The sequence below is a fragment of the Schistocerca serialis genome, chromosome 2 (genome assembly GCF_023864345.2).
Source record: "Schistocerca serialis cubense isolate TAMUIC-IGC-003099 chromosome 2, iqSchSeri2.2, whole genome shotgun sequence".
Classification (NCBI taxonomy): domain Eukaryota; kingdom Metazoa; phylum Arthropoda; class Insecta; order Orthoptera; family Acrididae; genus Schistocerca; species Schistocerca serialis.
The window spans coordinates 1,160,121,385-1,160,142,447 of NC_064639.1; the positions used below are offsets into that span (position 1 = coordinate 1,160,121,385).

Consider the following 21,063-nt stretch of genomic DNA (forward strand, 5'->3'; position numbering starts at 1 on the left):
TGTCATCTTCAGTCATTAAGGTGAATGGCAGCTAGAAATGTGCAGTGCACCATCAGCACACACTGGTGGGAGCAGTATTACGCAATGGGAGACACTCTCCTGTGTGTGTGTGGGACCTGTGGTAGTAATCATTCCTGCATCCCTTCATGGTTTGAGGAGCATTGTAGTGAACTCACACTGATTTCTCAGTGACCAAATTTGCCTGATGTAAATCCTACGGGACCCATCTGGATCAGTATCAGACACTTTGTAAGCAAACCAGTGGCTCATTATTCATGTGAATTACCTGGCCTGTGTGTAGACATCTAATGCCATATGCCTCCACAAAGTGACAAACTGTTGGATCCATGACATGCAGAATCAGTGGTGTATTTCCTTCCAAAAATGGACAAACAAGCTATTAAGCATGTGGTCATAATGTTTTGGCTCATCAGTGTCAGAGGCCAATCGAATAAAAAGTCAGTAGTCAAGTAGATGTCTTGCTAGAACAATACTGCTTGAAAGTCACACAACGTTCTCAAAGAGTTATAACAGTATAAAAGATACAAATAAATAATCTGAAGTTGTTTCATGCAGTCTGATAGCAAAATACTATTTTTTCTTTTCCATAAATATCTGAAGAGTAGTTGTAAACAGGAACCTTATTGTTGATTTTGTGTCACACTGTACTAATGATATAAACTTAGGTCCCCTTGTGTGGCCTCACTGTACATCTACAAACTGAATACATTTGTTCACAGCACCCTGATTTGTTTGCAGCAAATTAATTTCAACATACAACACGCACAACCCAAATCAATTTATGTTGGCTACCCATCGTTTGAACCTTCATGCTCAAATTCCACAGTGGATGAGTATGAAAATTTAAAACAAAGGAAAAGGAAAAGATCTGCTCAGTATTAATTTAGAATCTATGAAAAAACTGACATGACAAGCCGGTGCAGAAATGTTACTCTTCAATAGAAGATTTCATGATGGATGATCTGAGAATATGAGCAGCAGAGAATAAACATTGAAGATCATAAATTATCCATCAATTATGAATCCAGCATGGAGTATTGTAATGATGATACTGTACTTTAAGAAAAACTGAAATCAATTTTTGTATTTTGACAAGTCTCTTTTGTATTAAGTCAATGATACTGTATTTTATGAGACATCAAAGTTCTATTCTATTCTGTTCTATCCTCACACAAACACACACACATGCAAATAAAAATCCCAAAAGTGATAACATCATAGAGAATACAGAAAACAAAATCAAAGCAGCTTGTAATCTTATCTAAAAATACACCAATCAAGCACAAGACAACCATAATAGATAAATCAATATAGGTGACACTGAATAGTTTTGTAATATGATGAAAACATAAATTTGTGAACAACTGCTGTAATTATTTTTTATCCCTCCTGTGGTCCAAATTATCATTCAGAAAAGAACTTAAGCTAAAAACATCTGACAAAGGAATACTTCATGACAGTTACATTTTTATACATCTGTGTAGATGTTGTTTTGCTCTGTGGGATACAACTGGTAAGGAAATGACTAACAGTGTCAGTACAACCTAAATGAAAGTTGTGGCTTTGGTTTCAGCATCATAGAGGTGAAACTGGATTAATATTGATCATTTAAACACTATCTTGACACAAATGGAAGGAGACTGCCCACATTACTAAGGAACTAGTTGTCATGTTGTATCAGTGCATGATTTCACTACAGACATGTTCTTGTACTCTGCCAGAAAATGTGTGAGAAGTCAGAAAAAGAGAAATGAAATCAATTCTAAAAATTTCTGTAGGCAACTAACCATTTAAGTTTATTTACTGATGGTTGTCAACAAAAAAGACTGAATCCTTACATGTCTGAATTTGTTCTTTTAACTACTAAACACATATCTGCATTTCAATCTATGAGATTAAATGGGAGGAGGTTGCCTGGTTTTGTCTGCTTGTGAAGTGCAAGATTACACTTTCAGAAACAGCTTGTCCACCGTCTCTGGGAAGAAACTTCGTGAAATCTGTCACAATTAGGGCATAATCTAGGTCTTTGCAACCTTATGTGCAAAGACAAATAATTCCTTACTAATCACTAATGCCAGCAATCCTTTCTTTTAATGTTGTTGTCATAAATGAGAAATATGAGGTTGAACTAAATATAAAAGGGATTTTTGTTCCTGAGCATCAACAGTTAGTAGGACCAGAGTTGCACTTCTAGTATTGTTGAGTGGGGACATTAGGAGTGCTTCATCAGTAATGATCATGATCTCGAAGCAGCAGGTGCACCCCTCCACTGTGCAAAACATAATTATAAAATTTTTGCTCGTGAAGGAGTTCAAATGAGGAAATTTTTCAGAGATTGATTGCACAGTTTGGTGATCAGACATTGCCAAATATGTGTGTGTTTGCCTGGCATAAAGAGTTCAAGGAAGGACAAGAAAATGTGGAAAATCAGCAACATGATTGCTGTCCTTTGACTAGCATTACAGATGAAACATTCATGGAGTTTGAGACATTCTTGTAACAGATCAACAGGCTAGAGTATCAAAAATTGCAGAACATGTCGGTATAAGTTGTGGGAACTGTCAAGTGATCATCACAATTGACCCACAGTTCCATAAAGTGTGTTTCAGATGGGTCCCTTGTCTTTTGACCAAAAATCAGAAACTGAGATGTTTGGAGATCTGTCAGAGGCTTACAGCAACATTTGCAAAAGAAGGTGATGCGTTTTTGAGTTGGACTGTCACCTGCCACAAAATGTGGGTGCATCACTGCACTCCCAAGCCAAAACAAGCCAGTATGGAGTGGCAGAAGAAAGGGGAGGCAGCTCCAGTGAAAGCCGAGACTCGAATGTCAGCTGGAAAAGTTTCTTTCAACCATTTTTTTCTACTATTGAGGTATTTTGCTCATTGACTTTTTGCATGAGCAACACGCAATGAATGCTGCATACTGCTGCAAGTTGCTGAAGAAGGTGAGGGATGCATATGACTGCAAAATATGAGACCAACTGATTCAATAGGTCACTCTCCTCTATTTATAATACCTGGCCCCATAGTGAAGCCCTTAATGGTCTCCAAACTACAGGAAAAGCACTGGATTAAGGTTGATCATACTGCTTACAGCCCAGACCTTAGCCCTGTATTAAAGAAGCTCTACGATGGCACTAGTTTGAAGATGACAAGGGCACGGAAGAATTCATGTGCAACTGGCTTCTGATATAACCAGCTTCATTCTATGATGCTGCAATAACAAACCTTTCTTCTATCTGGGGAAAATGTATTTTTAAAGTGGAAAACTATTTGGAAAAATAAATTGTAACTGCCTTTTGCTCTTTGATAAATAATTTTTTAAATAAAATCCCATTTATATTTCATTTACATTTGCATTGTAGTAAAGACGCAGAAAATTTGTGGGAAAGATGTATGTCTTGTCAGTAAATGCTCTCACAACTTCCTCCCATTCTAAGTTTACAAGTTCTTATAGACAAACTGTGAGAATACCAGGATTTGTTTAGACAAAAACACAGTGCCTCATTCACACAGAAAATTAAAAACTAATTTACCTGACTACAAATGTATTGAATGCCAGTATTACTCCTTGATACATATACTGGCCAACAAAGGTGTGATAAAGTGCCTTCAAAAGGCTTGGCTCCTTTTTCTCCTTTTTATTAGCTGAAGCTAATTCCTTCCTCCAGTTTCTGAAACAAATGGTGTGACAGTTATTATTCAAATGACGTTTATAAACATCATTATCAAAAATTAAATTTTTGAATGGAATTTCTGAAAATGAGCTTTTATCCATACCATTTATAATTTATCTCATTACCCTGCTAATAAACGTAATATAGATAGAAGGAACAGATTAAAATAAAGCTAAATGTAAACAATATTCTATTTTCATCTGATCATTGTCAGCAATTATTTTTATTATTACTTTTATAGCCATTACTGAAGTTGTTCCCTCAGTATTATTGACAGAAATCTATACGCAGATCAGACTGCAGTTATAAGAGTCAAAGGAAATGAAAGGTAAGTAATAGATAAGAAGGGAGTGACACAAAGTTGTAGCCAATGCCTAATGTAGAGGAGACCAAGGGCAAATCTGGAAATGATATTAAAGGTAAGCAACAAGAAATGGAACTCTGAGCTTTGATGATGACACTGTAGTTCTGTTATAGACAGCAAAAGGACTTGGTAGAGCAGTTGAAAGGAGTAGACAATGCACTGTAAAGAGATTATCAGATGAAAATCAACAAAAGTAAAACATCTGTAGTGGACTGTAGTCAGATTAAATCAGAAGGGATTTTGAATAGGAAATTAAACACTAAAATTAGTGGATGATTTTTTTTTTTTTTTTTTTTTTTAATTCAGGCAGAAAAACAAGTCCTAAAGGCCTACGTAGAGATGATATAAAATGCAGACAAGTAAAAGTGAGGAAAAAATTTCTTAAAAAGAGAAATTTGGTAATATAGTGTACAAATTTAAACGTTTGAAAGTCCTTCCAGAAGATAATTATTTGGAGTGTAGTCTCATGTGGCAGTAAAATGTGAATGATAAACAATTCATACAAGAGGTGAATAGAAGCCTTTGAAGGTTACAGAAGAATGCTGTAGATTAGGTAAGTAGGTTGGATAAGTAATGAACAGATAATTAATAGAATTGGGGGAAAAGAAATTTATGGCACAACTTGAATATATGAAGGGATTGGTTCACAAAACGCATCCTGAGACATCAAGCTATTGCCAGTATGATAATGGAAAGGAGAGTGGGTACTGTTAATTGCAGATAGAGACTGTAAGCAGGTTCAAATGGATGCAGGGTGCAGTAGTTTACCAAGATGGCAAGACTTACACAGGATAGACTAGAGTTGAGTGGTGCATCAAAGAAGCTATCAAACTGAAGACTGTAGCAACAACCACATCACTGAATGTCAATAACATCTTTTCCTGTAGTTAGGATGTTGGGAATGTAAGTCTAAAATCAACAATATGTATGTGAGTTAAAGACCAAAATACACTCCTGGAAATTGAAATAAGAACACCGTGAATTCATTGTCCCAGGAAGGGGAAACTATATTGACACATTCCTGGGGTCAGATACATCACATGATTACACTGACAGAACCACAGGCACATAGACACAGGCAACAGAGCATGCACAATGTCGGCACTAGTACAGTGTATATCCACCTTTCGCAGCAATGCAGGCTGCTATTCTCCCATGGAGACGATAGTAGAGATGCTGGATGTAGTCCTGTGGAACGGCTTGCCATGCCATTTCCACCTGGCGCCTCAGTTGGACCAGCGTTCGTGCTGGACGTGCAGACCGCGTGAGACGACGCTTCATCCAGTCCCAAACATGCTCAATGGGGGACAGATCCGGAGATCTTGCTGGCCAGGGTAGTTGACTTACACCTTCTAGAGCACGTTGGGTGGCACGGGATACATGCGGACGTGCATTGTCCTGTTGGAACAGCAAGTTCCCTTGCCGGTCTAGGAATGGTAGAACGATAGGTTCGATGACGGTTTGGATGTACCGTGCACTATTCAGTGTCCCCTCGACGATCACCAGTGGTGTACGGCCAGTGTAGGAGATCGCTCCCCACACAATGATGCCGGGTGTTGGCCTGTGTGCCTCGGTCGTATGCAGTCCTGATTGTGGCGCTCACCTGCACGGCGCCAAACACGCATACGACCATCATTGGCACCAAGGCAGAAGCGACTCTCATCGCTGAAGACGACACATCTCCATTCGTCCCTCCATTCACGCCTGTCGCGACACCACTGGAGGCGGGCTGCACGATGTTGGGGCGTGAGCGGAAGATGGCCTAACGGTGTGCGGGACCGTAGCCCAGCTTCATGGAGACGGTTGCGAATGGTCCTCGCCGATACCCCAGGAGCAACAGTGTCCCTAATTTGCTGGGAAGTGGCGGTGCGGTCCCCTACGGCACTGCGTAGGATCCTACGGTCTTGGGGTGCATCCGTGCGTCGCTGCGGTCCGGTCCCAGGTCGACGGGCACGTGCACCTTCCGCCGACCACTGGCGACAACATCGATGTACTGTGGAGACCTCACGCCCCACGTGTTGAGCAATTCGGCGGTACGACCACCCGGCCTCCCGCATGCCCACTATACGCCCTCACTCAAAGTCCGTCAACTGCACCTACGGTTCACGTCCACGCTGTCGCGGCATGCTACCAGTGTTAAAGACTGCGATGGAGCTCCGTATGCCACGGCAAACTGGCTGACACTGACGGCGGCGGTGCACAAATGCTGCGCAGCTAGCGCCATTCGACGGCCAACACCGCGGTTCCTGGTGTGTCCGCTGTGCCGTGCGTGTGATCATTGCTTGTACAGCCCTCTCGCAGTGTCCGGAGCAAGTATGGTGGGTCTGACACACCGGTGTCAATGTGTTCTTTTTTCCATTTCCAGGAGTGTAGATGAAAGTGGCCTATTCACAGAAACTGAATGTCTGGAATAAAGTACAATTTTATAAACTATGTACAGTATTTTCCAGGATAATTTTTCTGGTATCAACACCACAGGATGCATTAGCTACTAGGATTCTCTGAAAAATCTGTCTTTGAAAACGAAAATGAATAAAGCTACAAATAAAATATTGGAGTAGTGACTGCAAATGTATTTGAAAAATATCAGAATTACCTCTTGCATTATTTCTGTTCATAATCACTGTTCAGATTTAAGCATTTGTAACAAATGTTAACAAGTTGACAAATTACTTCCGCATTGAACTTTGCTGCCAGAGAGTCATTCATTCATTCACTGTGTTCCATAGATCCCATCAAGCGGGAAAACCTTCATGGATGTGTAATGAGTCAAAATGTACAGTAACATGAGACAAAAACCACACAGAATATTGGTCTGAAAACTGTATATTAACAATACACTACCACTCCACTTCTTCATGCTATTCATACTTATATCATCTAAATTTCTGATGTTTCCTTGGTTTTATTATTTAGCTACTGTTTATCTGCTATTACTGCAATGTCTCAATATTTACTTCACTACAATAGTCTTTTTCAAAGAAAATATTTTTATATTTGTAGATACTGTGTCCAGTTTATAATTGATTATTACCTTGTGATGAAGCAAGCTGGGATAATTTTTCTTACCCTCTTGTTTTGACATCTGCCTACTTAAATACATTTTTTTTTTTTTTACTTTTAACTAATTAACATTAATATACGTGAGTATAATCTGCATTTCCATAAAAGAGAAAGATTGGCCCTCAGTTTTAAAGAATATAATATAATACCAGATCTAATTTTATGCTGTTCTATGTATGTAATTGATTTTCTAATTTATTTTGACTATTACTAGTTAGTATATTTCATTATAGGGTGAAATCAGTAATTGTTTCGTAACTACGTACAAACAAATATCAGTTCTGTAGTAATTGTAAACATTTGGAAGACAAAATGCTAGTAATCTTAAAGTATGTATTTGGATTTATTTGATTACAAAATAATTAACAGTTTTGTCCAAAGTATTGTTTGCGTATTTATATTTGTTGATTTCAAGATTTAAACAAATAATTTGGCTTAACCCTTGTAGTAGAAGAAACTGTTAAAAAGAACCAATTTTATAATATATTCAGTTAATCGATTGAGTTAAGTTTTAATTGTAATTTTTGTAAATTTAACTTTAAACAATGTGTAGTTTCAGTACCTATTATTGTGGCGATATATAAGGGCCTGCTTTTTGGTCCCGAGCCAGTCAGTCCACGCCCGAATTTCAGAAAAGGAACTCGGGTTGCTTAGAACAATAACAATGTATCAACTTAACAGTGAAATAAGTGTTACATCAATAGACCGTATGAAAACAATGACATTGTCTATTTTCATATGTAACTGTTTGTTCTTCAAGAACTGTGAACATTGTGGTTAGGTTTTTCTGCTCGTAGATGTTCAACAGTAAACTATAGTAGCAGTATATTTATTATTATTTATTTCTCTGTTCCGGTGATCCATGTTGTGACAGTATCACAGGATATGGAACGTGTCAATTTTACAAGCTTTTGGCCAGAATTTATGGTAATATATAAAACAAAACAAAAACAGTAAACAGTAACTTAGGTCCCACTACAAAAAATATACATTTTAGAAATAGATGGAGATTACAAAACAAAAAACAGTAAACAGTAACTTAGGTCCCACTACAAAAATACATTTTAGAGAGAGATAAAGATTACAAAATAATAAGTGTTACAGAGAAATAAATATTGTAAAATATATGTTTACAATAAAAATATTCGGTATTACAAATACAAATTTGGGCATACATTTGCAATCTACAATACAAGAGATGTTAAACACTGTAGTACAGGAACTCTTCTAATGTATAAAATGATCCTTGCAATAGGAACTGCCTTAAGGTTTTTTTAAACAGGAGATCATCATCTACCAAACACTTAATTCTTGAAGGGAGGGCATGTGGAGGTTCACTTGCTAACTATTAACGAGGCTTACCGAAAGTTCAAACAATAGTGCACTGGCCATATAACTGTATTATTAGGAGGTTGTGAAAAGTGAAATCTGCGTCAGAATCCACCACCCATTTTTCAGCCAGTGTAGCAACACGGGTCAACACCGAGTACAACAAACGAAGAGATAAAAGCAGGTGGAACCGCTACAACCTGTTATACAGTTTTATAACAAACACTGCTATCTAAATGTAATTAACAGAAATTTACATCCATAAAGCTAGATATTCAGATAAAAATTTTTTATTCGGTTCTCAATATTGGTTGAAGTACTACTTGATCAACTTTCCTGCTATGCTGTCAGAAGTTGCAACCCTCTGCCACTACAGAGCTCTGATTGTAGCATGCACATGGAAGTGTGTAACATGCCTATATCAGTGTATGAGAAACAGCATGTCGTTATCGAGTTTCTAACCACACAAAACGTGCCTCCAATTGAAGTCCATAGACGAATGATAGCTGTGTATGACGATGATCATATCAAAATCAGTAATGTGTGACAATGGGTTGTTTGTGCTTTTAATGAAGGAAATGGTGGTGCTAGTGTCAATGCATGTGACAGAGCTCAGAGTGGACGGCTGCTTGTTTGACGCGTCTCACTGGAATCAGTTTGATAGACTCAGCAGAGAAAATTTTGTGAGAACACAGACACAACTCTCAATAAGTGTGGCATATAATGAGAGCTTGTAGAAGCCATCATTGCAGAACTGCAGCACATGGTGTGGAATTGTAAATATGATAGTGACAGAACATCGTGTTTCAGTAGTTGACGTAGACAACTGCTTTCTGTTACGTGATCTGAAGATGGCCATTTTACTGGTTGAAACTAGAAATCGATGTATTCTTCCTTGCCATCTTGGCAAATAAAAAGTTATTGTGAAGAAGACTACAACACTAGATTTAACATACTTACCACAAATGTGAATTGTGTTGTAATTTTATTGCATTTACAGCACAACAATTGAGATTATGTTCGCTAATTCAGGTTATTCAGTTTGATGCTATTTTCGAGAGACGTACTTTGAAATTCATTTTTTGTGGTATTTTCCAGTGTGAGCAGTATTTAATTCTGTCATTCATTACGCAAAATTATTGTAAATGACATAAAGCGCATAAATAGATAATTATTTATATGAAAAACCATGGTCATCGGGCAAAGGTTGTCTCTATGCAAGCTGTGATGAATAGTATAATTTACAGTAAGGTATTTACTTAATTCAGACTGAACAGCAACTAAGATCCTTTAGTATGTACTGCTGTTAAAAAATTTTGGAGTGTGGCAACACTAACGGGCAGCACCTGGATAGTCTCCTACCACTACATCAGAGAGACCACACATGCACCACGACTTCGTTAACGCTCGCAACCGCGACCTCTAGCTTGCAACCCAAAACAGACCTAGGAGCTTAGGGTACTTAAGGTACATGGTTTCACCTGTGTACCGCTATTAATTATAATTATAAGATGCTACATTTGCCATCTGTTCTCTAGTCTATGTTACGGTTTTCCGTCAACTATTGTAATATTCACGGTGAGGGAGTCACAAAAAAGTGCTTTTAGGGGCAAAGGCTCGTGGGTGATGCAAGAACTGATAATACTGTTCTTTCACAACTGATTGGTGAAAATGAATAAATCAAACTAATTCGGGGCTATTTTGAACTGGCGAACCCATGTAGTAGGTGGTTTACCCTGTCGAGGGTAGACTAGAGGTCCTTGTGCCCAAACGAACGCAGGACTTGGTAATTATATTTGGTAGTTGTGGTGTGTGTACTGTAAGACCTCCAGTACACACACACCATCAGATTATTTGACTTGTCGCTCTAACGAAGTAGGCGAGTGTCAGCAATATCAACAATATGTCTCGTGGTCTTATTGTGGCGTGTTTATCTTCTGCCGTTAGGTCAGACGATAGAAATGCCACTTGCATGATTAGAGTAGCAGATTGACAGTGACCAACTTTAAACAGAACTTGATTAATTTTCACACACATTTATTAAAATAATAACAAGCATAAAAATAACTTAACTTGGTTCTGGATCCTATTTACAATTGACAATCTGAAGTTCCTTTGGTCTTGGTATGTTAATCTTATTCTCACATATCTCTGATACTTGACAAAGTGTCTAGTCATTTATCTTCATGGCTATGTACAGGAATATGGTAATCTTATTAGGCACAGACTGAAACTTGAATGCAGACTAATGCAGACTGGTGCAGACCGACCAATCAGAGGTCTGTACACACGGTATAATACCTCGAGCGAGTATATAAGGTTCATGAAACAGAAGTATGAGATTGTCCCCACTGCAATGCTTCACACTTCCTCAAGAATTGCCCCAACCTCACCTCTCCCCCCTCCTGCAACACTTGTAAAGAACCACATCCTACCTACTTCTCGAAGTGTAAAGCGAAACCACCTCCAGTCACCCTTGAGCTCACCATCCCTGTCCATCCTGTTGATGACCCCATCCACTCCAACAACTCGCTCCGCCCTCCACCTACTGCAGAGGACATCATCCGTTTCATCGCCATTGTGCTCCAAAACATCCACCCCTTCCAGCGCTCCCACACCCTTTCCCAAATTGCCCTCGCTGCCCGTTCCATCTTCCATCTTACCACCTATGCCACATACTCCCACAACCAGGCCCACTTCACCTTCATCCCCCTCACCACCCTCGTCTAACTCTCCCCCTCCCATGGTACAACAACCCTACTGTATCCTGTACCACAACATTCGCTCCCTGCCCACCCACAAACTCCTTTCCTCCACACCCTCCGTCAGCACCACGTGGATGCCTTTGTCCTAAATGAAACCTTCCTTCAACCCCGTATCTCCATCTCCACATCTCCTTACACCCTTCACCGCACCGATAACCCGTACCCTCTGGAGCGTGGTGGAGTTGCTATAGGCCACCTCAAGCACCTCCCTGTCCAGCCCCAACCTCTCCTTAAGGGGCTCCAGAAAGGCTCATAATCATGAAAAGTTCAATTTTTACTTTTTTGCGTTTTCTGAATCTGCAGACTATTACCTTTTAATAGATATATAATTTATTGAATTCCGAAGACTAAAACTATTTTTAAATTTTTTTTGAAATGTGTTCTACATGGGCGTGACCCACTGTGGCGCTGTTAAACTGCTGTCAAATGGTGTTATTATTAACGTCCGTGTTCATCACGTACATTTTAGTGATGTGAGATAAAGTATGTGTTGTGGCTAACCTGTGATGGTTCAATATATATCGCTGGTGTGATTGTCGATTGTTTCATGTTTATTTACTCTGTCGTTATCTCGAAAATATTCGTAATTAATTCTGTTTCTTGAGTCTCTGTTTTGTTGAAGTATAACAATGAGTAAAAGTTAAGTTATTAGAAATCCTCTGAAGGCTTTTAAGAAAAGGAGAAATGTTGGAAAGCCAAAGGTATGTATTATTACTGTAAACAATAAAGACGATAACCAAGTGAGTGAACCTAACCTCTCAAGTACACCTGCCCATAGCAGTCAAAGTGGGAAAGAAAATACTTCACAGAAGAAGCTTGGTTCAATGAGTGAAAACTATGAATGTTTTATGGGCGAATCGGATGTGAATGAAATATTTGATATGTCGGTTCTCAAAAGAATTTTTTCAAACTGTGTAAGATGTATTCATTGTAGTGAAGTTGGTCTGTAACTCTCCATAATAAAGCACGTAGGACTTGCTAGTGAAATACAACTGAAATGTGATAAGTGTTCATACATGACCACCTTTTGGAACAGTGTTGCAGTAACTGCAACTGAAGAAAATGGTAGCAAAATCTACGAACACAACATTAGATTTGTTTATTCCTTGCGTTCAGTTGGTAAGGGTGCTACTGCAGGTGCAATTTTCTGTGGCATCATGAATCTTCCAAATCCCCCAACCAAGTTTACGACCTATAATAAATTAATAGGGTCTAAAGTAGAAGATGTCTGTATAGAATCTATGAAGAATGCTGTGGAAGAGGCAGTAATGGAAAATAATGGTAACAGAGATTTGACTGCAGCGTTCAATGGTACCTGGCATAAATGGGGACACACATCTCTTCATGGTGTAGTATCTGCCACCAGTATGTATACAGGGAAAGTTTTAGATGTAGCAGTAATATCAAAGTATTGTAGATGTCCACAAAAATATAAAGGTACACATGAAAATAATTGCAAAGCTAACTATAGTGGCAGTAGTGGAGGAATGGAAGTGGCTGGTGTTGCCAGTATATTCCAGCGTTCTGAGGCGTGTGATAAAGTGCGATATGTTAATTACCTTGGTGACGGTGATTCTAAAAGTTTCAAACATGTTCAAGGACTGAAGCCCTATGGTGATGATGTTGTAGTGCAGAAATTTGAGTGTATTGGACACGTACAGAAGCGAATGGGAACAAGACTTTGGCGACTGAAAGCTTCGTACAAAAAACAAAAACTCAGTGATGGTAAAGGGTTGGATGGGAAGGGAAGGTTAACTGACAGTGTAATTGACAAAATACAGAACTATTATGGAATGGCTATTAGGCAAAATACACAAAGTGTCGACGAAATGAAGAAGGCTGTTTGGGCTCTTTTTTTTCATACTTCTTCAACCGATGAAAATCCCCAACATAGCTTGTGTCCCAAAGAAGAAGACAGTTGGTGTAAATATAACAAAGGATTGCTAACTGGTGAAGTGTACACTCATAAGCATAGTCTGCCTCATGCAATAATGGAGGTGATAAAACCTATTTTCAGAGACTTAGCAGCACCTGAGCTGTTGAAAAAGTGTATTCACGGAAAAACTCAAAACCCCAATGAAAGTGTAAATAGTGTTATATGGTCGAGAATCCCCAAGACTGTATTTGTTGGAATAGAAACACTTCACTTTGGTGTGTATGATGCTGTTGCGACTTTCAATGATGGCAACATTGTAAGGTGCAAGGTATTTAGAAATATGGGAATGAAGATAGGTTCTAACATGGTACGAGCGATGCTTGCTTTAGACAAGGAACGCCTTCGGGCTGCAGACAGGGCTGTAAAGAGTCTAGAAATACAAGCAAGAGTAAACAGGAGGAGGAACAAGAGGAAGCTGGAGGAGGAGTTTGCAGAGGATGAAGATAATCCATCCTATGGACCTGGAATGCACTAAAAAGTTAATCCAATCTTTGTCACTCGATTCCCAAAACTTTTATTTTCTCATACTAATTACATGTTTTCTAAGGATCTTCCAAACATATTTGTTTCAAACTTTCAGTAAATGTTACACAGTACCTTCTGCATAATTTAACACAGCCTTTTTCCAAAAAACTGTATATTTTTGAATATATAAATAAAAAATTGCAAAAAAATGTTGTGAATTTTCATTACAAGTGAAAAAAAATCATCTTTAATAACTGAATTAAAATTTTGTAAAATACCTGTGTTAAGTTGTAGCCCATATTCCAATAAATAATCTGTAAAAAGTTCAACTTCCTACCTCAAATACTTTGTGAGGAAAGATGTAATTTATAAGCGTTATTTTAACATTGCAAGTATAGGGCGTTCCGGGGCCCCTTAACAATCCTGCTGAGCATCTCACCCTCAGCCCCTTCTTCCCCACCCTTACCATCACCTGGGCCACTATTTATGTCTGCCCTCGCACCCCCATCCCGTACGATTTCCTGGCCCACATTGACCGCACTTTCTCCACCTACGGGATTGCCGCCGACCTCAATATGCACAGCCACGATCCTGCCGACCTCCAGTGGTGGCATCAGTTTCTCACCACCCACCAGGGAGACCTGGTTCCCCTGCCTCAGCACACCCGACCCGAATCCAACACCACTCCCGATGTGGTCCTTGCCTCTCCCAACCTCCTAGGGCGCATCACCACAGATGTCCTTGACCTAACTGGCAGTGGCCATGCTCCTGTTCTCCTCACTACCTCTAGTGGTCGCCGTCCCCGCAATGCTCCTCGCCCCGACATCCCTCCTAAACTTGTCCATGATTACTCCCGTGCCAACTGGGATGCCTACCGGGACTCCATCCACACCCAGGTTGACGGCCACGACCTTGCCCTCCAATCTCCTGATGACATCTCTCACACTGCTGCCTTCCTGCACCAGACCTTGTCTGACGCTGTCACCACCCATATCCCCCCCAAAGCCATCCACCCTCACCGCCCCGCCCTGCTTCCGCAGGCCGTCCTTCTCCTTGAGAGTCCCACCGCCTCTACCGCTCTTTTCTCCGCACTCGTGACCGGGATACACTTACCCGCCACCGGCAATTACGACGACACATCCGCAACCTGCTTACCGCGAAGAAACGCCGTGCCTGGCGCCAGACATGTACACAACTCAACACCACGCTCCCCATTAACTCTTCCAAGTATTGGTCTGCTTTCCACCGCCTTACTGGGATGCGCCCCACCCCCCAGTACCCTCTCCTCCTTAATGACCGTCCCTTTCCTGACAACCTCAGTAAGGCCAACCACTTTGCCTCTCACCTCTCCAATGTTTTTTCCATCCCAGATGATCCCCACTTTGTTTATTCCCTCTTCCCTGACGTCATGGACCGTACAAATACCTCTGTTCCTCCCCTTGCTCCTAGCTTCCAGTACTTGGGCCACACACCACCATCTGAACTTAACACTCCCATCACTACACAGGACATCAGCATCACACTCTGCACTAAACGCAACACTGCTCCCGGCCACGACTGCATTACCTACAACCACTTCAAACACTGCCCTCCCTCCTTCCTTTCAGTCCTTGCCACCCTCTACAATGTCATCCTTGCCACTGGCTTCTATCCTGACCTGTGGAAAACCTCCCGTATCCTGATGTTCTCCAAACCCAACAAGCCTCCATCTGATGCCTCTTCCTATCGTCCTATCTGTCTCACATCGGTGTTCAGCAAGCTCTTGGATTCCATCCTTTCCTGGCGCATCCATCACCACCTCTGCCAAAACCACCTCCTCCCCAACACCCAATGTTGCTTTCGACCTTCCTTCTCTGCTGATGTCCAACTCCTCCGCCTCACTCATCTCCTCTCCCTCCAGCTTAACTCCCGTCGCTCCACCATTTTTGTCTCCCTGGACCTCGAAAAGGCCTACGACCGTGTCTGGCATCCCGGTCTCCTGTTTAAACTCCAAACCTACGCCCTTCCTATCAACTACATCCATCTGATGGCCTCCTTCCTCTCCCACCACCCCTCCTATGTTACTATCCATAATGTCAATTCCCACACCTTCTACCCCTCTGCAGGTGTGCCCCAGGGCTCTGTCCTCTCCCCTCTCCTCTACCTCCTGTACACGGCAGATATGACCCAATCCCCCCCCCCCCCCCCCCCTCCAGTACACCTCTTGCAATATGCTGATGACACCGCATTCCTCGTCTCGCTCCTACCCTCCAACGGTCCCAACGTCTTCTCCAGAATCACCTTGACCTTTTTGCTGCATGGTGTAACCAGTGGCTCCTGAAAATCAATCCTTCCAAGACCCAGGCAATCATCGTAGGTCGTAGCACTCGCTCCTTCCGGCTCCTGGATTTCTCCCTTACTGTCTGTGCCCGTCCTGTCCGCCTCACCCCCACCCTCACCTACCTTGGCCTCACCATTGTCTGTCACCTCACCTGGATCCCTCATCTCCGCTCCATCCAATCCAAAGCCCACAACCGTCTCCGACTCCTCAAACTCCTCTCTGGCCGAACATGGGGGTTGCACCCCTCTACCATCCTCCACACCTACAAATCCTTAATCCGTCCCATCCTCTGCTATGCCTGTCCCGCTGGGATATTTGCCCCCCCCCCCCCCCCTCCTCGCCCAAATTCTATAAGTCCCTCCAGATCCTTGAGTGTCATGCACTCTGCCTCGCCTTCCGTATATGCCTCCCATCCCCCACGCAGATCCTCTATGACCTCATTTCTTTCCCCCATCTGCTCCTATTCCTCGAACATATCCACATCCTCTACACCTTCAACCGCCTTGAACCCCCTCACCCCCTGTTTGCTCCTCTCCTCTCCCATCCCCACCCCCTGCCACGTCTTCACTGTTGTGTCCCCCCTACCCTCCATCTCCACACCCTACATCTCCTTTCCCAAGGTGGCTTCCGTCAACTCCCCCTCCCGGATGATGCCCTCTCTCCCTCCATTTATCCCTCCTATCAACTCTGATCCTCACTCCCCCTCCTTTCCTCTGTCCTTTTCCCGGGCTCCCTCTCCCCCCCCATCCATCCCCTTTTTTCCCCACCTCCCCTCTCTCTGCCCCCTTCTCTCCCCTGAGTCCTTTTGCATTTCCCTCCTCTGCCTCCTCTCATTCCCTCTCGCATCTGCCCTGCCCCTCTCCCCCTTTATGAGTCCTCTCCCTCCATGGTACCCCCCCCCCCCCTTTTCGTTTTTTCCTTCCTCCCTCCTTGTTCTTCCCCCTCCTTTTTCGTTTTTTCCTTCCTCCCTCCTTGTTCTTCCCCCTCCTCCAGGTCGCCCCCCCCCCCCCATCTGCCTTTGGCTCGGGAGTGTCATCTTTGTGCCGCCATTTTCGTGCAGTGTTTTACAGTGAGTGTTTTACAATAAGTGTTCCGTTTTGTGTTTTTTGGTAAGTGTTGCGAACGGCCATGATACTGTCGCTGGGTGTGCTTTTTATCTCTTGTGAACAGAAACCAGACTGTCGCCATGTTTTTTAATTGTGTGTGTACTATGTTACTTGTCTGATTCCTGTGTCTTTTATTAACATTGCCAACCCCTTTTGCTTTCTGTTTTAACTTTCCGCATTTTTCGGCCATTTTACACTTTAAGTCACCGTTTTTATCGCCTGTTTTTCTTGTTTCTTTTCTTCTTCCGTTTTTAAAAACAAAGTCTGTAGGCTGTAGAGCAGCGTACTCAGCTGCTGCTAGCCCGCCCCCTTCGGGGGGAATTGAAAATCAATAAAGAAGAAAAAAAAGAAGTATGAGATGTGTAGGGAATTGCTACATTTATTTGGAGTGCGGAAATGAAATGAAATGATCGAATGGCATTGTTGGCCGGGAGTCCCCATTCGGGGAAGAAAACAAAACTTTGTTATATTTCTGTGTGTGGTATCATAATTTATGTTAAGTCCAGTATGGAGGTTGGGGATGAGAGAAGTAGTGGCGATGTATGAGGTGCATGACGTTATAAGAGACTGTAGCTCTTGTCTAACAGTTCCAAATATAGGGTGTCTACCTGCTAGGAAGAAATTAAATTGTCTACAGAAAGGTGCAGGCATAGGGCGTGTTGGTGTGATTACATTCCAGCACCGTCTGCCCACCTGTGTCATATCGTAACCCCAAATGTTGCCGTGGCTCGCTGTGTGCAACGCCCTAGGCTACTTACTTAATGTCTCTTTATTTAAGGACTTGGTATCACTGAGCCCTTCGTTAGAAACAGCGCTAATAAGTTTCCTGTTTAAACTCGACTTATCTGTCGATTCTAAAAATTACTGCTGGATAAGTCTCGTATGAATATTCTGATAACCTACAGAGCTACAGAGTAAAACAGAAATAAAATAATGACAGCTATGAAGAGGAAGGCCATCCATTTCATTCCACCTGTTCTTAATTTATGTTGTTTCTGTTGAGTTACACAATTTTGCTTATACGTTTCGTATTTCATGTATCCACCAAATTACGAGATACTTCCTCTGCGTCTGCAAGCTTTGCTTTTGGACTGCTAGCCTGCTCAAGAAACTCATCGGCTGTGCAAATGTATTTCTTCCTGCTGCAAGGAAGATTGGAACTTCGCAACGTTGTAGATTAAGTCTGGCAACCCTGAGATAATTCCATTCAACTATGAAATACATGTTTTTAGACCAGGAATGTCATTCCACGCAGAATTGCGAATTATCTCTCATAGGTGTCACTAGGCGTAAGCGGGAGTAGTAACTTCTGCAGGTCGGTGAAAAAGACGTCGCATTCCGAAGGTGTGGAGGCGTTAGATTCGTGTTCTAAACTCGAAGGAGGCTAACCCACAGCGGTTCGGCTTGCCAAATGTGGAAAATAATTCACGTTAAAATCATCACACATGGCACGAGGAAGCTATTATCCGACATCGTTTCTTCGATAACGCCCCCTCGTACAGGGAAGAGACGTTGGCGCTTCCTGCCTTCCCCCTTCTATTACATACAAAATCGCCACAAACTTATGCACCAATCTCCTTTTCCCTGGTAAATTTTGGTCGCAGTGGTAGATTACGTACTTTGTGCTCCTTACGTCATATTCTACGAGAATACTGGTTGCCACGTTGTTGTTACTGTGTGGTGTACACAATGTTCATAGAAAATATTTCACGCTGAAGACCAAACTACAATATTAAGTATCACCTGGGCTGACGCCGGCTGGTGAGGCAGAAACTGTTCTGATCAGGAAAGGCGGCCACGAGCTTTTCACGGAAACGGTTCCCCAAAGTTATGCTGTTACTGGTGAATTATAAAATGAAATACCTCATTTCTGAGCTTTCAACAGACTGATACTGTTAGCAGACCGACCAGTTGTGGTTTAGTAAATTACGGAAGAATCGCGTTCAGTAACTCAGCTTACCTTTTGCAGTGTGTGACGTTTACCATGGAGAGTAGCTTAAGTGGAAGTAACAATTCCTGTATTGGCCGTTCTGCGAATTTATTTCAATGATTACAAAATGAAGTAATTCACTCCGGGGAGACATGAAGCCAGAATTCTCACCCAGTCTGGCGGATCAGTGCTACTACAAAATGATGACTCAGCCAAACGTTCGTTTCTGTGATCTTGGGGCTTGATACTAGGTTAGTCTACATATGGTCATATTTCGATCCCCACGTCAGATGCAGCATTTTAATAGATACTAGTAGATCCTACTGACCCCTGACTATGCCAAATGAAGAACATACGATTACACCGTGGTTCCAGATTCACGTTAAACGTGATGTCCCTTCGCTACCGACTACCGGTTGGGTTGGTCCACGACAAATGCGCAGGTGGCAACGTGTAGAAACTATGTCAACAGTAACATTTCTTTCACCAGTATTTTTATTTTAGTTAAAGAACCAAACGCCATGTAAGGTCACAGGGTACTTTTGTACCTCTTATTTCAGCTTGAGGTGTTGCATATACTGGTTCTGGTTTCACGGGATTTGATCCCTTGGTGATCATATAGTGTCATCAATTCGTCGTTTGCTCAAGGTTCCAAACTCCTCAAATTCTCCACGTAATGCGCGTTTCACGGTACGAATCCTAGTTCGGCACAAAAATTTTCATACTGCTTTAGCGTGAGCACACCTAACTGTTGATGGAAATTGATTTTGATTTTTAACGTCATTTCATTCACTCTCAGTAGCAATATGTGATAGTTTCGACTCCCGGAAAGACACTGGTCCTTTTGTCATAACATATCAAGTTCAAACATGCTACTCCCAGCTACTGGTGAAAAAGAATTCGATAGTTAACGTGTCCTCTTGTGTATTCAACAACGATATGTGTGGAGTTCAACTCCCAGTCATCAGTGTACTCTTCATCGCGTCATTCTAGTTCAGATATGCGCACATCTGGTTCCTGGTAAAAAAGACGGCGATAGTTGCCAAGTTCGAATCCCGGGAAGGCAGAAGTTATTCATTTTTCTCGTCACTGAAGTTTCAAACATCTCGCGACTGCTGAGACAATTCGATATATGGCCTTTGTTTGTGCTTAAATAACATTCTCATTACGTGCTATGTTCGAATCACCATCCAATACAGGCATTACGTCACTTCATGTTTGTTACTCGAAAATGAAACCATATTTAAATCTTTCGTGGTTAGTTAGCAGAGGCCACAGTTTCTGGACAGTTGCTCTGGTTCAATACAAGAATCTCAATTTTCGCCGTGTGATTTAAAGTTCAGATTTTCTAACTGATAATGGCTAAAAATGTGTTATATTGCGTCTCTATATGGGTAGTCAGCAATGACGATTAGTGTTATGGTCAAGTGTCACGAGATATGAATAACTTCCGATTTTAATGTCACTTGGTGTTAGATAACAAGTACGACAGCTGGTTTTCGAAATGCAAATAGATCAACGTGCCATCATGAATGTTGCGAAATTACTAGTGATACGTTGTTGACGGTCAGGTTTCGATAGTGCGCTCAACACTGTTAATCATGGTTTTTGTAAGCCGTTAGCTCATTAATCAGTGTGTGTAAAAGCACTCGTTAAGTGAACAACAGTTAATAGATGGCTCGAAAATCTTTTAGAGACCAAGAATACAAGAGCAACAGATGTGTTAGAATTACAGTCATTATTTGTGTCGGGTACAATTGAGAGTGGAAAAATGTCACGTCTTGTATGAAATTTGAGGTCACAAGCGTTAAGGACTGTCTCAGGTGTTCCCCGATATTTATAGTATCGTGGTATTAATTTTCACCTGGAGTTATTGTCACACAGGGCAGTGTTTTCAAGTGGTCACTCGTGTAACCGTTTTGTACAGTCAAATGAGTGTACCGAAATGAGTTTAGAGGACCTGCAAGACATTTACGTTATGTGGGCTGCATGCAAATCAGGGGAAACGCTATTCAGTTCGTTCGGACACTTTTTACCAAGATAGTACATTACTGTGTAAGTAGTATTCCCCGCCTTATTAGCAAC

General features: G+C 41.6%; 1 protein-coding gene across 2 annotated transcripts in view; it reads right to left on the reverse strand.

Moving 5' to 3' along the window:
• Positions 1–21,063, reverse strand: part of LOC126458620 (ATP-binding cassette sub-family C member 4-like) — a 312,931-nt gene that overhangs the window by 173,696 nt on the left and 118,172 nt on the right. For both annotated transcript variants that reach the window (XM_050095787.1, XM_050095786.1), the window contains exon 3: positions 3,560–3,697. In XM_050095787.1, the coding sequence (XP_049951744.1) occupies positions 3,560–3,697 (138 nt within the window). The remainder of the gene's footprint in view (positions 1–3,559; positions 3,698–21,063) is intronic.